General features: G+C 37.9%; 1 protein-coding gene across 1 annotated transcript in view; it reads right to left on the reverse strand.

Moving 5' to 3' along the window:
* Positions 1-15,420, reverse strand: part of SPEF2 (sperm flagellar 2) — a 190,167-nt gene that overhangs the window by 65,432 nt on the left and 109,315 nt on the right. Inside the window, exons 21-23 of the mRNA XM_012002382.1 lie at positions 10,088-10,236; positions 2,359-2,486; positions 2,138-2,276 (exon numbers count right to left, since the gene is read on the reverse strand). Of these exons, the coding sequence (XP_011857772.1) occupies positions 2,138-2,276; positions 2,359-2,486; positions 10,088-10,236 (416 nt within the window). The remainder of the gene's footprint in view (positions 1-2,137; positions 2,277-2,358; positions 2,487-10,087; positions 10,237-15,420) is intronic.

A 15,420-nucleotide genomic window follows, 5' to 3' on the forward strand; every position in this document is an offset into this window, starting at 1 on the left:
CATAATCTTAAACAATTTTCACTTAAAAATGTTTGCCCATGGAAATAATTAAAGATGTGGTCAATAGTTAGCTGGATGAAATTTTACTGTAAAATTCCCTGTAATAAAACGTTGGTACTCAAGAAATTGTTAATAAGATGGTGACTAAACATAGAAATCTGTAAAATAAATGATATAGTCCACTAGTCATATCTTTTAGTCATAAAAATGATGTTGTAGATGAATGTTTATTGAAAAAGAAAACATGTTCTATTGATTTAAAAAGAATGTTACAAAACAATACATATTTTGCTATCAAATTTTTGAAAAAACTATCTGGAAAGACATGCAGATGTGCACCAAGGTAGCAACCACCATTGACTATTAGGGATTTGTCATTTTAAATTTTGCTTCTTACTATCTAATTTACCTACAATAAAAATATGTTGCATTTGGAATTAGGAAAAAGGAAATCCCAAATAAGATATTTTAAATTTCCAAATCTTCTCATTCTCTGCCAACAATCACCTGAATAATATGGGGAAGAAGTATGCAGGAAGGCTGGCTTTATGAATAGGTAGGAAAAAAGAAAACAGAAAAAAAAAAATTGTAGGGTTTACATAGATATTAATTACTCTTTGAGGAGTGTCAATGAATAGGCAAAATACTTTGATTTTACCGGGATATTTGAATACCTGTTGGGATAAACCCTTCAGCACCCACTTTATCACCCAAGCCACAATGACGCCTTGCTTCCATTGCAGAAGCTTCCCATCTGGTCTTCCAACATGTCTTCCTGCTGTTTTTACTCTACTGTAGACTCTTTTAAAACCAGAGAGCAATGCTTCCCGTTCTCACTCAGATCAATAGCAATATTCTTGTAATAACCTCTAAGGCCTTAGGTAATCTGGTTACCTAACAATCTCTCTGACCCTATCATCAGTCAACTGTTGCCTAGCTCACTCTGCTCCAGACATACCAGCCTCCTTGCTATTCTTCAAACACATCAAGTGTCCTCCCCGTTCAGTGTCATTGCTCTTGCTTTCGTCTGTGCCTCATACACCCTTTCTCCAAATATTTACATGGCTTACCCAATCACTTCTGTCCTCAGTCTGTTCAAATGCCACCTTCTTAGTGAGATTTTCCACAGCCACTGTTTACAAAATGGCACATCCAACTTTCTTTTCCCCTTGCCCTGCTTTCTTGTTCTCTACATAGCTCTTCTGACTAAGGACACATTCACTATATGCTTATATGTTTATTGCTTATTCTGTGTCTCCTGGACACAAGGATATAAACACCCTGTGGTCACAGATTTATTTTGTCCACTGCTGAATACCTAGCCTCTTTAATAGTGCTAGGACCATAATAGATGCTCAATAAGTATTTATTGAGCAAATGAATGGGGCATGGGTTTGAGATTGGCAATGTTTTAATTACATAAATCAATATTTAGGTCATAATCAGTTTTGACTATTAGTAATCTGTACTTAAGGTAGTAGCAAAGTACCCCTCTGATGGGATAAGGGGGACTGTCAATTTAAAAGGAAAGATGAAGGGTAAGAGAATGAAATTAGGTTTTTTTGTACATCAGAGGCCCCTTTCTAAAGCATCAGGGTAATATAATTCATTCATGAGTTTATGAAAATCTGCTTGTCATTGTGCTTGCTGGAGCACTACCAGGAATTGTGCTTGCTAAAGATACAAAGACGTGTAGTATTTAGTACCAGCCCTTAAGGGATCTATTCAACAGAGGCAATTCTAGGTTTTCCATGTCATTCCCTCATTCCCCTTCTCCTTGCTATCAACCAAATGTGTAACTGTGCTCAAGGCAGGAATGTGATTAACACTAGGTGTAAACACAGTTACATAGACTCACAAAGGCACTAAGGGACTAGAAATCTACAAGACAGATGCCAAGAATGCGCTTGCACTGCGGACTTTGGCCCTTCTTTCCAGAAGTGTTGCTATGGTATTCTAATTCTAAACTCAAAGTACGGGAAAGCCGCTACTCTTGAAAGTTAGCTGGTTAATAGTTCAAACCATTTTCTTTCTCATCCTCATACCTCACAAAAGTAAGGAGCAAATGAGTTGGGGTTTTGCAGGACAAGATATGAAAGTCAGCTAACCCTGTCCCAACAGGTCACTATTTCCTTACATTCACTCGTTGGTGTAGTTCAGCCTTTGTTTCCTCATCATCCCACAGGTCATCAGGAAGGGAGTTGAAATCAGCCTGCCATTGAGCTACAAAATCTTGCTTGTGATCTGGACGCTTTAGAAACTCCTGGAAACTTGTTCTGTAGACATGAAGAGAATGAGATAAATTTTATATGTCATGCCTCTAAACTGTAAAATTCTAACTTTGGAAACTTTACTTACCTAATCTCATATAAGTAAGCAAGCACAGTATGCTGGTCTTCCCTCAGATGCCTGAGTACTGTTTTGATGGTGTTTATATAGGAATTTTCTATTAGTTCCCAGTAAGGTACTAAAAACGAAGGCATTTCCTGTTAAATTGTAAAGTATAGAAATTTTTACTTCAAAATGAAAGTTCTTCTGAATAATAGAGTCAAAGGAATAGTCCCAAGCAAAAAGGTCAAGATGCAACTGCAACTACCTAAAGCATTCCCTGTGAGACTTCTTGCTCCTCTTTTCTCCCACGTCCCCCACTATAGCAAATTCATATTCCAAATAATCCTCCATGTCTCAGCCCAGATATTATTTATTCCAGAAATTGGGGGGCCGGGCACGGTGGCTCATGCCTGCAATCCCAGCACTTTGGGAGGCCAAAGTGGGCAGATCACCTAAGGTCAGGAGTTCTAGACCAGCCTAGCCAACATCATGAAAGCCTGTCTTTACTAAAAATACAAAAAAATAGCCAGGTATGGTGCCATGTGCCAGTAATCCCAGCTACTCGGGAGGCAGAGGCAGGAGAATTGCTTGAACCTGAGAGGCAAGCTTGCGGTGAGCTAAGCTTGTGCTATTACACTCCAGCCTGGGCAACAAGAGTGAAATTCCATCTCAAAAAAAATTATTTATTACAGAAATCCTTCCCAGATACAACAAGTCTACAAGGTCACACTGAGGTTCTGAGGTTCTCCCTTAGCATCCTGTACTTTTCCCATCATAACACTGATGCTGTTAATTGTAACATCATCATTTACTTGTCTGTACTCACCTCTAGCATGGCAGTTCCATAAAGCCAGAAACTGATTGTCTTGTTTATCATTATAAGAAGACTCTTCAAAAAGTTTATGAAAAATGCACATTATGAAAAAACTAGGCGTGAATTTTGAAATTCAATATTTGAACACATCTGAATAGGATGTAGTTTCAGACACTGAGAAAGATGAGATATCAGCTTGAAAAAAGCCCCTATCTGAGCAACATGAATTCGGCAAAAATTGAAACAAGAACAAACATAAAATTGCTGGTGAAGCTTGGAAGGAAGAATGGTGAAATCATTGATGCTTTACAAAAAGTTTATGGGCACAATGTTCCAAAGAAATTAGCAGTTTACTAACTGATCTTAAGAAGGTGAGATAATGTTGAAGATGAAGACTGCAGCAGTAGACCAATTCATATCAATTTTCAGAGAAAAAATTAACTTTTTGTGCCCTCACTGAAGAGGACCAATGATTAACAGCAGAACAATAGCCAACCCCACAGACATCTCAATTGGTTCAGCTTACACAACTCTGACTAAAAATAAAAGTGGAGCAAACTGTCCACTAGATGGATGTCAAAACCATTGTGCCCAGATTAGCGGTAGACAAGAGCAAAACTTTCAATAGAAATTGTTAACAAGTGAGATCAAGATTCTAAAGCATTTCTTCAAAGAATTTGTAATGGGAGATGACATGTGGGTTTATCAGTATGATTCTGAAGACAAAGCACAATCAAAACAATGGCTACCAAGAGATAGAAGTGGTCCAGCCAAACTGTATCAAGAGGAAAGGTCATGTCAAGAGGTTTTTTTTTTTTTTTTTTTTTTTTTTTTTGGATGCTCCAGGCATTTTGCTTGCTAAATTTCTGAGGGGCCGAAGAAAAATAACATCTGCTTATTATGAGAGTATTTGAGAAAGTTTGCTAAAGCTTTAGCAGAAAAACAACTGAGAAGCTTCACCAGAGAGTTCTTCTCCACCACCACAATTCTCCTGCTCATTCCCCTCATCAAACAAGAGCAATTTTGTAAAACACTAGATGGGAAATCATTAGGCATCCATGATAATGTTTGGCTCTGTGTCTCCACCCAAATCTCATCTCAAATTGTAATCCCCATAATCTCTATGTGTCAAGGGGACGACCTGGTAGGAGGAGATTGAATCATGAGGTGGGGTTTCCCCATGCTGTTCTCATGATAGTGAGTTAGTTCTCATGTGACACGATGATTTTATAAGTGTTTGACAGTTCCTCCTTCACACACACACATACACACTTTCACTTGCCTCCATGTAGTATGTGCCTGCTTTCCTCTCTGCCATGATTGTAAGTTTCCCAAGGCCTCCCCAGCCATGTGGAACTGTGTGAGTCAATTAAACCTCTTTCTTTTATAAATGACCCACTCTTGGGTATTTCCTTATAGCATTGTGAAAACAAACTAATACAATCCACCTTATATTTCTGATTTGGTTCCATCTATCTTCTTTTTGTTTCCTAATCTTGAAATATCTGTAAAGGGTACCCATTTTTTTAAACAAATAACGTAAAAAAGATTGCATTGACATGGTTCAACTCTCGGGACCCTCATTTCCTTAAGGACGGACCACATTGTTGGCATTATCTCCTACAAAAGTGTCTTAAACTTGAAGCTTATGTTGAGAAATAAGGCTTATTTTAAAATTTTTATCTTTTAATTCAATTTTTCCACAAGCTTTTTTAAGTCCTCTCATGCCATCTTTTCTTTAATTACCATAGTGTTTGGGACATAGTTGGCCCTCAAGGAATAGTTATTGAATGAATAAATTGAATCATCACAGGTGACATATTTTGTCTCAGTTAGGAAACTGCCTAGCATGAAGAACACCTAGTGTTCATGTCAGGGTGATGACGAGTTATTTCTCTGATTACATTTAGAAGGTTCTTTCATTCCTGTGTGCTTCATGAAAATCAGAAATTTTCTTTTATATTTTCTTTAATAATGCAAATAAACAATCAAAACCAAGAAATAATCTAAATTAATAAAGCTGAGGATCCATATTATATTTATTATATTTTTATTGGCTGTGCATTTATTTACTCAGGGAATTACACATGGAGACGTTAGAGGTCATCTGGGCTAATTTCCTCTCCAATCAAGAAATGCCAAATGCTAGAGATATATTATCTAATCTCCCTGTGGACCTCATGCATCAAGCACAGAATTTCAAGGCAGCCTCCTTCAATGTTCACAACTCATGTTACCGGAAAACTTTTTCTTCTGTTGAGCAGAAATTTGTCTTTCTGTAATTTCCACTGAGTCCTAGCTACCCTCATTGGAGAAGGACAGACTACATTCTCACTATTTTTCTTATGGCAGAGACTGGCTTCAAGGAAGGCAATGACATAGGGAAAGAGGGAGGAAGGGGCAGAATCCGGGAATGGATTGTACTATGTGTACTATGTTTTTTCCTATGCATACATTCCTATGATATAATTTAATCTATAATCAGGCACAGTAAAATATTAACAACTAATAATAAAATAGAACAATTATGACAATATACTGTAAAAAAAAGTTACGTGATTGAGGGCTCTTCCTCTCTTTCTCTTACTCCCTGATCCACATATCCAGCCTTGCTCTCAAGGCTAGAGCAGGAATGGGTCTGCTCAACAGGAGTTATTCTTGCTGTGCAGGCTCCAAATGATCATCTTTATATTTTATTAGTGCTCAAAAGTAATGTGTTTAATAATTTGCTCTTAAATTACAACAATAATTAATGTATACATTATTGGTCTGTATGTTACTAAGTCCCACTGCCCTTTCTTAAGTATTTAGGCATTTGCCTGCGTCTAGTTTTCTGGAATCCCCTGTACCCTCTGTGACTTCTGTGAGTCGTGGATAATGTAATATCTGTAGGTTCTTCCAGCCCCTGAGATGTAATTTTTCTGGGGTCTGGGAACTTGAACTTTCATGATGTAATGAGGTGCTCAGAGCTGTACTTTCCAATTAAATAGTTTTCCCTTTGTTAGAGAACACAAAATCATAGTAGGAATTCAGTAACCAAGGCAATATTCACTGAAGTTTCAGAGACCCTCACTTTATATAGGCGTTGTCCAAGTTCCTGAGAGGAGCGTAGTAATTTGCTCACACAAGCAACAGATTCATCTTCAGGTACCACTGGTCAGGTCTTCTGCCTTTTTCCAATTTGACTTCCTCTCTGTCACATTTCCTTCCATAATGAGTTATGAAGCTAAAAGAAAATGTTCTAACTATCAACACTAAAAAATCCAACGAACCTTGCTAGAGGGAAGCCTCAATTATCTTTCTGTTCTGTCTGTAGGAAAATGAGCTTACAAAATCATTGTCACATGTAAAGACCTGCAAAAATAAAGAAAAACAGAGGGGTACTGGGCATGTTTGTGGTGCTTGTCTGTTTCTTCCAGTTATAAAAATATTTCTTAACTGAATACAAATCAGTTCTAAATAAATATTCACTTCATGACTGATTCTGTATCTGCAATTTTGTGCTTCTTTTCTTAAAGAGGGTCCACCAAGACTTTGGGACTCACAAAACCTTATTACTACCGTTAATTAATTTGACTTCATTTCATTTCTCATTTAAGATGATTTCAGGTTACCCAAGCTGGATTTCCATTTTCAGTCTTCTATTATCTTCTTAGACAATGTAACTACAAAATCTTTTTATTTTTGGCATTTTGGCAGAGACATCTACACATACCCTTGACTGTATTCTTTCAACATTTGAGTGCCTATGATGGGCTAGACACTCACTAAATTCCTATCCTTTTATAATTTTCTCAAATTTTTTGAGTACCTCCCCACTATCGCCCCTTTCCCCTGTAAAATGCCCTGGGATCACATTAGTTTCTTTGGTACATAATTGGGATTTTAAGGGCAAATTTTCTTCTTATTTGAGCCCATCTGCTTCTCTTACAGCCTTATTCCCCTTTAGAGGCTGATTATGATTTCACTATAGGTTTGAAATATGCTTTCCTGATAACTAGGGCACATATTTCTTATGTTCTGCCAGATCCTTCCTTTACTATTACGCCTCCTTTATTAGTACTTTCTCCTAAATTATTGATCATTTCCATTTATCTAACTGTCCATATTTGTTGGTCAGTACTAAATTCGAAGCATAGACCCCTCTATATTTTGAATGTTGAAATTGTCAGCAAGGCCAGTAGAGAATTGATCAAAAGCTCTGCTTTAATCTGAGTTACACGTCTGGCAGTAGAGTCCTATGTCTGTCAGCCTCCTGAAGGAGGACAGGTTTCCAAACCCAGCACACATGGCCCTGTGGCCTCTGGGCTCAGTTTCAGGGAGGACTGTTGCTACAGGTTGGTTGAATGTGAGTGAGGGCACTAAGTGGGCCACATGGCCAGAGGCATGGCTGCCTCTTTCATGGAGTCCTAGCCTTGGGAGTCTGTTCTTGTGACTCCACAGGATGGAAGCGAAGACCTCTCACTCTCTCTGCCTTCTGTGTTCTCTCTGCACCTTCCTTTGTGGCTGGCAAAGGGTAGAGATCCCAGGTTTTCCTTACATTTGGCTGCTACCTGAATGCTGTATGGAAGCAGCCTCTCTTTTCAATCTCTCTCCCTCCATTTGTCTGCTGAAGTAAGGTTGACCTGGGGCCCTCAGAAGGTCTGGAAACAGGGTTACCAGATAAAGTACAGGATTCTCAGTTAAATTTGTTGTTTAACTGAAATCCAAGTTGAGCTGGGCATCTGTCTTCCTCTTCCTTGGCAGGTGTATTAGTCCGTTTTCATGCAGCTGATAAAGACATACTTGAGACTGGGAAGAAAAAGAGGTTTAATTGGATTTCCAGTTCCACATGGCTGGGGAGGCCTCAGAGTCATGGTGTGAGGTGAAAGACACTTCTTACAAGGCAGTGGCAAGAGAAAATGAGGAAGAAGCAAACGCGGAAACCCCTGTTAAACCCATCAGATCTCGTGAGACTTGTTCACTATCACGAGAACAGCACGGTAAAGACTGGCCCCTATGATTCAATGATCTCCCCTGAGTCTCTCCCACAACATGTGGGAATTCTGGGAGATACAATTCAAGTTGAGATTTGGGTAGGGACAAAGCCAAACCATATCAGCAGGTAAACTCGGCAGTTCACATGTGGGGAGTCCAGAGTGGAAAAGAACTAGACTGGGCCTGTTTTGCTGTAGCAAAAGGTGTTTGCGACCTGACCTTACTTAGGAAATGAGAGGTGAGTGCTACACATCTTCCATGTCCCTCCACATCAGTTTCCTTCACTTTGCTTAGTGGCTGGGGAGGCTAATGTATGTAAGCTACTTCAGGAAACTCCCTGGCCATCCGTCTTCTTGGCCAGAGTATTTTTCTGCTCTTGTTTGTGGGGTCACACTGCTTCCCTCTGGGGGAAAGACACAGCTCCTGTCAGATGGCCCTCTAAGTGCAGAAGTTCTCTTGAGGCCCAAGGATCTACTCCCTTTCTGCACCTCCTCAGCCTAGGGGCCTTAGTGACCCCCAGCTGCCACTTGTTGGAGGGGAGGGAATAATCTAATCCTTGTAGGTTGCCATACTTATTGCCTACACATTTGTAAATAGTCTTTTATTCTACTCTTCTCCAATTATCATGTTTTCCATCAAATCCTAAGTGCTAGAAGATCTACTTGGAGCTGGTGCCATATTTCAATGTTAATTTTGTTTTAAAAAAATTCCTGTTTTTTATTTCTCTCTTGTCCTCTATAGATTTATTTCTTTCAAGGGCTTCAAGTTTTGGAGTTAAGGAATGAATTTAGGTGTTTTTGCCCCACACTCCCCATCACTTACCATATTGTATCATTTTAATTTTATCTCATTGCTAACACCCACTTCTATATCTTGCTTCTATGGTAAGTTTTTTGAACCTACATATATATTAATATTAATATATATTAAAGTAGCTTCTGTTTGGCTGAGTGAGGTCAATTACATACCTTCATAATTACATCATTTAGTATTCTCAATTTTAAATATTTTCTGTTCTAATTTCACTCTCAATGCTAATTAATCAATTAGAAACCTATCAAGTTACATACTCTGTACTGTGTTTGTGTTGAATACAGTGAATTATTCCATGTTCCTACCCTCGCCAAAGAGTTTATAATTTAATTGGGAGAGAAGACATATCCCTAGGAAAGCTCAATAATAACAGCAACACCACAATTGCTGCATTTCATAATTGGGTCTCAAATGCCTGGCACAGATGGTCGCTGCTGAGTTCATCAGAGTAAGAGATCATTGGGGACTGGAATGAGGGAAAAGGAGACCTTGTCTTTTAAAAAGCTCTTTGCTGTTTAAAAAGTTTTAAAGGAAGGACTATTCTGTGGACTTTCTGAGAATTCATCTGTTAAAGCAACCAAAAATGGTAGATGGCAACCGGGCCTTGCTAGTTGAGCTGGGCGGAGCTTCCAGCGCTACCCTGGGACATCTCCTTGCCTTACACCAGCACACCCATTAACATTCCCAAGTCAGATAGCTGTCTTTTCTTTTATGGGTTTAGTTAGCTTCAAAAATGTTCTTCTACATCTAAAAAGTCAAAGATTAAACTTCTTTTAAAAGCATTATGATGGGGGTATTAAAACATGAATAGAAGGCTAGAAATTTGCTGGATATGTGTTCTGGGGAAGTCATTCTTCCAGGAATCTGCATCTCTGTGTGTTCCTGAGAAGAAAATTGTTCCTCACAGAACCCATTTGTTCCCCCGATTTTAGCACTCAATAGCAGTTCAAAGCATGACTCAGAAACTCAAGTAGGAGAAAGGATGAGATATGGGTCATTGAGTAGTCTCTAAAAAAAAATCTCAGCTTTTTGATGGGTAAATATATATTATGTGCTGTAAAAGACCTTCAGGATGTTGCAGATGACAGCATGAATCTTACTATATGCAGGAGAAAGAATGAATTCTACCAGCTTGATTCTAAATGGCCATACCTCAGGAACTGGTTCATTCACATAGACCCATTCTTCTGATCCTGGCTTAGGTGGCTGCGGCACTATTGCAACAGGTGATGTGTCTGTAGAGTCAGCAGGTGATTTCTTTACTGGTACTTTTCCTCCTGATGATTTTCCTTTAGGAGAACCTTAAACATGCATATCAAATTATTCCAATACAAGTAAATGAATGGGACAGAATTCTGGTGGAGGAATACATCTATAATTTCCATGGACTTCAGGTGATTCATTAACTACTTTTTAAGCTTTTTTAGAGGAGTCTTACAAAAAATTCTTATTCTCCACAGCCCCCAAATTAACCGATAATATTAATAATAGTAAATGTCTTAAAGCAATCCAACCTATCTAAGTGGCTAATATATTTGATATTTTATTTTCATCTCTGTTCTTGCTTTCATAATGAACATGTGACTTTTATAAAGTTTAGACTCTAGAACAAAGTGTATTTCACTTACTATTTCAAAAACTGGCAAATTAAACTCTCCATGCTGAATGAGAAAGAAGGTAGCTACAACATGAGTGGTGCTCTTGGTATCCCTTGGAGACCAGGTAAGAGGGCAGAGAGAAAGGAGGATATTAAAAGAGTCAGCTGGAGTAGCTGAGGGATGCAGGGGAGGAGAAGAGGAGCTGTTGTAGCCCCTGAACATTCTCTGCACATGACACAGGGTTTCTGTGGGGAAACTATATTTCTTGTTACAGTTATGGAATAAAGATGAAGGTAGTTGCTGTGCCATAAGCCTGGCAGAATCAAGGCATGAGAGAAAGAGAAAGGAAAAGAAAGGGAAGGAAAGGAAGGGAAGGCGAGGGGAGGAAAGCGGGGGATGCTTGGGAAGAAAACAAGAAAGAGGAGGTCTAATTTTCAGTTCAGAATCCGAAAAGGACATTCACTTCACTTTCCCTGATAACATCAAGAGGGAATCTAGATCTGTTAAGGGTACCCTATGGTATGAACAATCTTGGTCCTTAACTCAGAGAGTACTAATATTCCCTGAAAAGATCAAGTTATTACAGTTTGGAAATTCACTCCATTTAAAATTCCACTTACCTTTAGATTAATTATTGAAATTTTTAGATGCAGTTTACAGATACCTGTAGAACTAGGAGCACTTTCTTCCTCCAAAATATATTTCTTTAATGAGTATTATTTAATGACAATGCTGTTTAGAAAAACAAATACGTCTTCCACTTTTATGTTAGTTAAAAATAAGTGGATTATAAGTAGAGGAGAAATTGTTAATTATATCTTGTGGGCAGTTTAGGTGCTCTCCACTTATATATTTAAAAACATTATCTATTATCTGTAGATCTGAAGTTATATCTAAATTATATAAAATTTAGAACAATTTAAGAAAGTCTTTGTTTAGGTAGTAACTGACAATTTTCACAATTTGCTATATTTTTCTATATAATGATTTTCCTTTGACCTGAATCTCTGGTGAAGTACAAATGATAACTCTATGACCAATTTAAAATGAATTTCTCTAAGCAAAATTCTTAAGAAGAAGAATTTTGTAATGATAAATTAGAGACTGGAATGCGTTTCTTTTTCTTTTCTTAAACATCATGATCATCCAGTGAAAACTGAGTCAGGGAATATTTCTGGACCATTGTGCTTTGATGCTATACAACTTTTGTGTAACTTTTAACAATGAAAATGCTGAAGGGCAAAATATTTGAACAAATAAAAATGTATCTATGCGTTAGTGAATATTCACTTTTGAACAAAATCTTTATCAGCATCTTAAATGTAACAAGCAGCATTACTTTTTAAGTATCCTCCATGCAACCATATGAAGGCTTCATTTTCTAATAAGATGTTTGCTTTCACTTGTAGAGTTGGATCATTGAGTCCTCAGTATAACTATTCCTTACGCTCATGGATGAACGGTTTGGAAAATAATCTATGGATTAGCATATGGTAAAGGTACATATTACCAACTTTTTTGTTGTAAGAACCTGGTAGTATCACACAGAAACCCACGGCACTACAATGAGTATAAATAAAAATAAAATGCAGTAAAAAGAGAAATTCAGTTTTAGAACACTGGATTTTAAAAATCAATGTTATAAATAAAGAAACAATCAAAGACAAAGTGACAGATCAGTAGGTTTGAGCAAAGAGATAATAATAGGAACTCAGTGAAGGTCTGAGTAATTAAAAGTCAAGAGCTGGAACCAAAATTTACAACTAAGAAAGTAAATAGTTAATTTTAAGATAAGAGGATCAATTGATGGGAGGGCATTACCAAACACTTTCAAATTAAATTGGCCTTTCTCAGGGAGGTGAAAGTATTGGGAGGTGAGAATTATAGGAGGGAGGAAAAGATAGGGAAAGTCCGCTTTATGTGTTTTTTTGTTGTTGTTGTTTTCTTTTAAGAAAGGCATTATTTTTACTTTTCTGTTGCAAAATATGTCCTCTAGGACTTAATTTAATTAACAGCTTCACTGGATAGAAACCAGATCAATTAACAGTGATGGCTTTCTTATTGCCTTGGGGGTCAACCATGTTCAGCAAAAACTATCTTTTTGTTAACAGTGCTAATGGCTGCCTGGGCTGTCAACAATGGCAATCAAAGTGGAGATTTAGGGTGTATTAGATAAGATGAAAATTTTAGTTCAGAAATGGACCAGACTGAAGCAACACGACCAGGAAGAGAAGAGGTCCAGTGTTAAGCAAGGAGCCAGAGACTGAGCATGTGTTCTCAGAACTCACTGTTGAAAAACTATTCTGAAAAAGCTCATGGAGGGAAAACTTTCTCTGCTTACTGTCCTAAAATTTATGCTGTTACTCTGTGTAGAGCTGGAGACACAGAATGTGGACGACTATAAAGTAATGAGACTGGTTATCCGGGGTTACTTATAAAACCTAATTTTAGCATCTTTATAATCAATGACAAGAGGGAACTCTCCAGGTCAGCTTTGCAAAGGATTCCCCTTTCTGCCCACTGTCTTTAGTAACTTGGTCTGGGGCCAATAATAATAGTCCATATTTATTTACAGTTTATTCTGGGCCAGATCCTGTACTATTTACTTTTTTGCACATTTACTTATTCTTTATAATAGCCACATGAGTAGATACTCCTATTACTCCATTTCACAGATGAGGAAATTGAGGCATATTGAGGTACAGTAACTTGCCAGAGGTAACCCATATATGGTAAATGGCAGAGCTAGAATTTCAGTCTAGGCAGGGTGGCTGTAGACTCCATGCTTTTGATTGTCATACCTCATTGCCTTTTAGTGTCTATTGATGTATTTCATATTGATAAATGTTCTTTTGATTCATACTTAGAAGTCTGCAAACTCAGAGAAGTTCTTATACTACTATTTACTTGGCTCGTTGATTTTAAGATTATTTTATTTATTTTGCATACCAATTTTCTTTTTGGTAAATTTCTGGTAAAATTTTTTAAACTACAGTCTGATAAACAGATTCATTAAAAGACTCATACTTAAGAGAATAAATAGTATTTATTTAATTTATTTAAACAATTGTAACATTATTGAGGCAAAATCCAGGGAAGTTATGAGCAATTTAGTGTGCAAATTAATGTGGGAGGGTAGATAATATTCTCCAAAGAGTGAAGAAGCTCTTTTTTGTTTTCTCCTTATAGGTTAACAGTTCTTAACAAAACACTTTTTTATTCATTTTGACTGTCAATTTCCTTATCTTTGACATGGTAAAATGATCATTTCTACTTCATAGATGATTGTGAGAACTTAATGAGATTGTATATGTAAATTATCTTGTGTAGTGCCTGGTGCATAAAAGGTACTCTATAAGAGGTAGTTTGTTACTGTGCTTATAAATTGTATTATAAAAGATGACTAAGGTTGAATTTTGCTACCAGAACCATGCTCAATCATAAATTGCCAGCTTTTGTATGTGTGGCATCAACCTTCCAATGAAACCCAATGTATTTTGCATTTGCTATAAATCTATGATGACTTTGCATATTGTGCCACATATTGTCCTCTGTTAAAGGTCTCAGGTGATAAAAATCTATTTTAGAAATTAATCCTGTTAAAACTTAAACGCATCATACTTCCTTCATCACCTTGTTTGTCAGGTTGTTTCGATTAATGAGTCATCACAATAAGCATTGTGTCTTTGAGCTGAATGCGCTAATTTCCTCATTTAAGGGCTTTGGATTTTTATTTGTATTTCAACAGCGTTATTATAAACATGTTTTTTATTGTAATCTAACTTCAATATTTGAAGGAAGAGGTATATTATAAATAATATACCACAAATCATTGAATGTTTCTGATTTTCCAGTGGCTACAATAGAGCAGTAAGCCTTGGGCTCCAGTAAAGTAGTTCTCAAAAGTTAATGATCATCAGAATCCTCTAGTGGGCTTGTTAAAACACAGAACAGCTGGGTGCCACTCCTGGAGTTTCAGATTTAGTATCTATATTTCTAACAATTTTCCAGGTTATGCAGATGCAGATACTGCTGGTCCCAAAACCATACTTTAAGAGTCTCTGCTCTCATAGATGATCTAGTTATTTCAATTTCCTTTCACTTTTGTCTTTTTTCCTCTGTTCTTCCAGATCCTTCAAATTAAATGGCATTAATGAGACAGCCAGGTGGGAGGGGATCCCTGGACCAGCCTGCTTACTGGGGTGGAGACTTGGGAAGTTCATGCCATCTGTGGTGGGGAGGAGCCTGGTCCCTCTTTTTCCTGTGTGGAATCTGGGATTCAAACTGCCAGGCAGGAGGTACTCTAGCAGAGGGACTCTGGCCCTGCAATAGTTCCTGTTTCCCCCTTTTTCTGTTTTAACCAAGTAAAACCTTGCTGTACTCACCCTTTAAACCACCTGTGAGCCAAAATTTTCATGGCTGTGGGCAGACAAGAACCCCATCTTTAGCTGAACTAGGGAAAAGTCTTGCAACATTTTTGGCACCCAACGTGGGACTTGAAAAGCAGTGAGTGAAATGGGGACTCAAAACCGCTCACTGTTGCTTCTAAGCCTTTTCATCCTTGGACTTCTGAGGGTGAGGGAAACCAAGCCCCCAACCCCCATGAATCCCAGGTCTTTTCATGGCCTCTTCCTTTTTTTTACTGGATAGATGGATAAACATCAGCTCCCCGATGCTCCCTGCCCCATGTCAAGACTGGGACGCATTCCCAGGGTCCTGACCAGCTGGATGGCTGGTTCCCAGCCACAAGCCACCACAGTCTTCCCCTTCCCCAGCCAAAGGGTTTTACTCCATTGGACAGTAATTGAATGCATCACCGTGGTGGAGGAACAAGTTGCATAAGAGTAAGAGGCTCTTTCCTAGACATTTTTAAACTGTTTTTTTTTT

This window comes from Mandrillus leucophaeus, unplaced genomic scaffold (assembly GCF_000951045.1).
Source record: "Mandrillus leucophaeus isolate KB7577 unplaced genomic scaffold, Mleu.le_1.0 Scaffold684, whole genome shotgun sequence".
Classification (NCBI taxonomy): Eukaryota; Metazoa; Chordata; class Mammalia; order Primates; family Cercopithecidae; genus Mandrillus; species Mandrillus leucophaeus.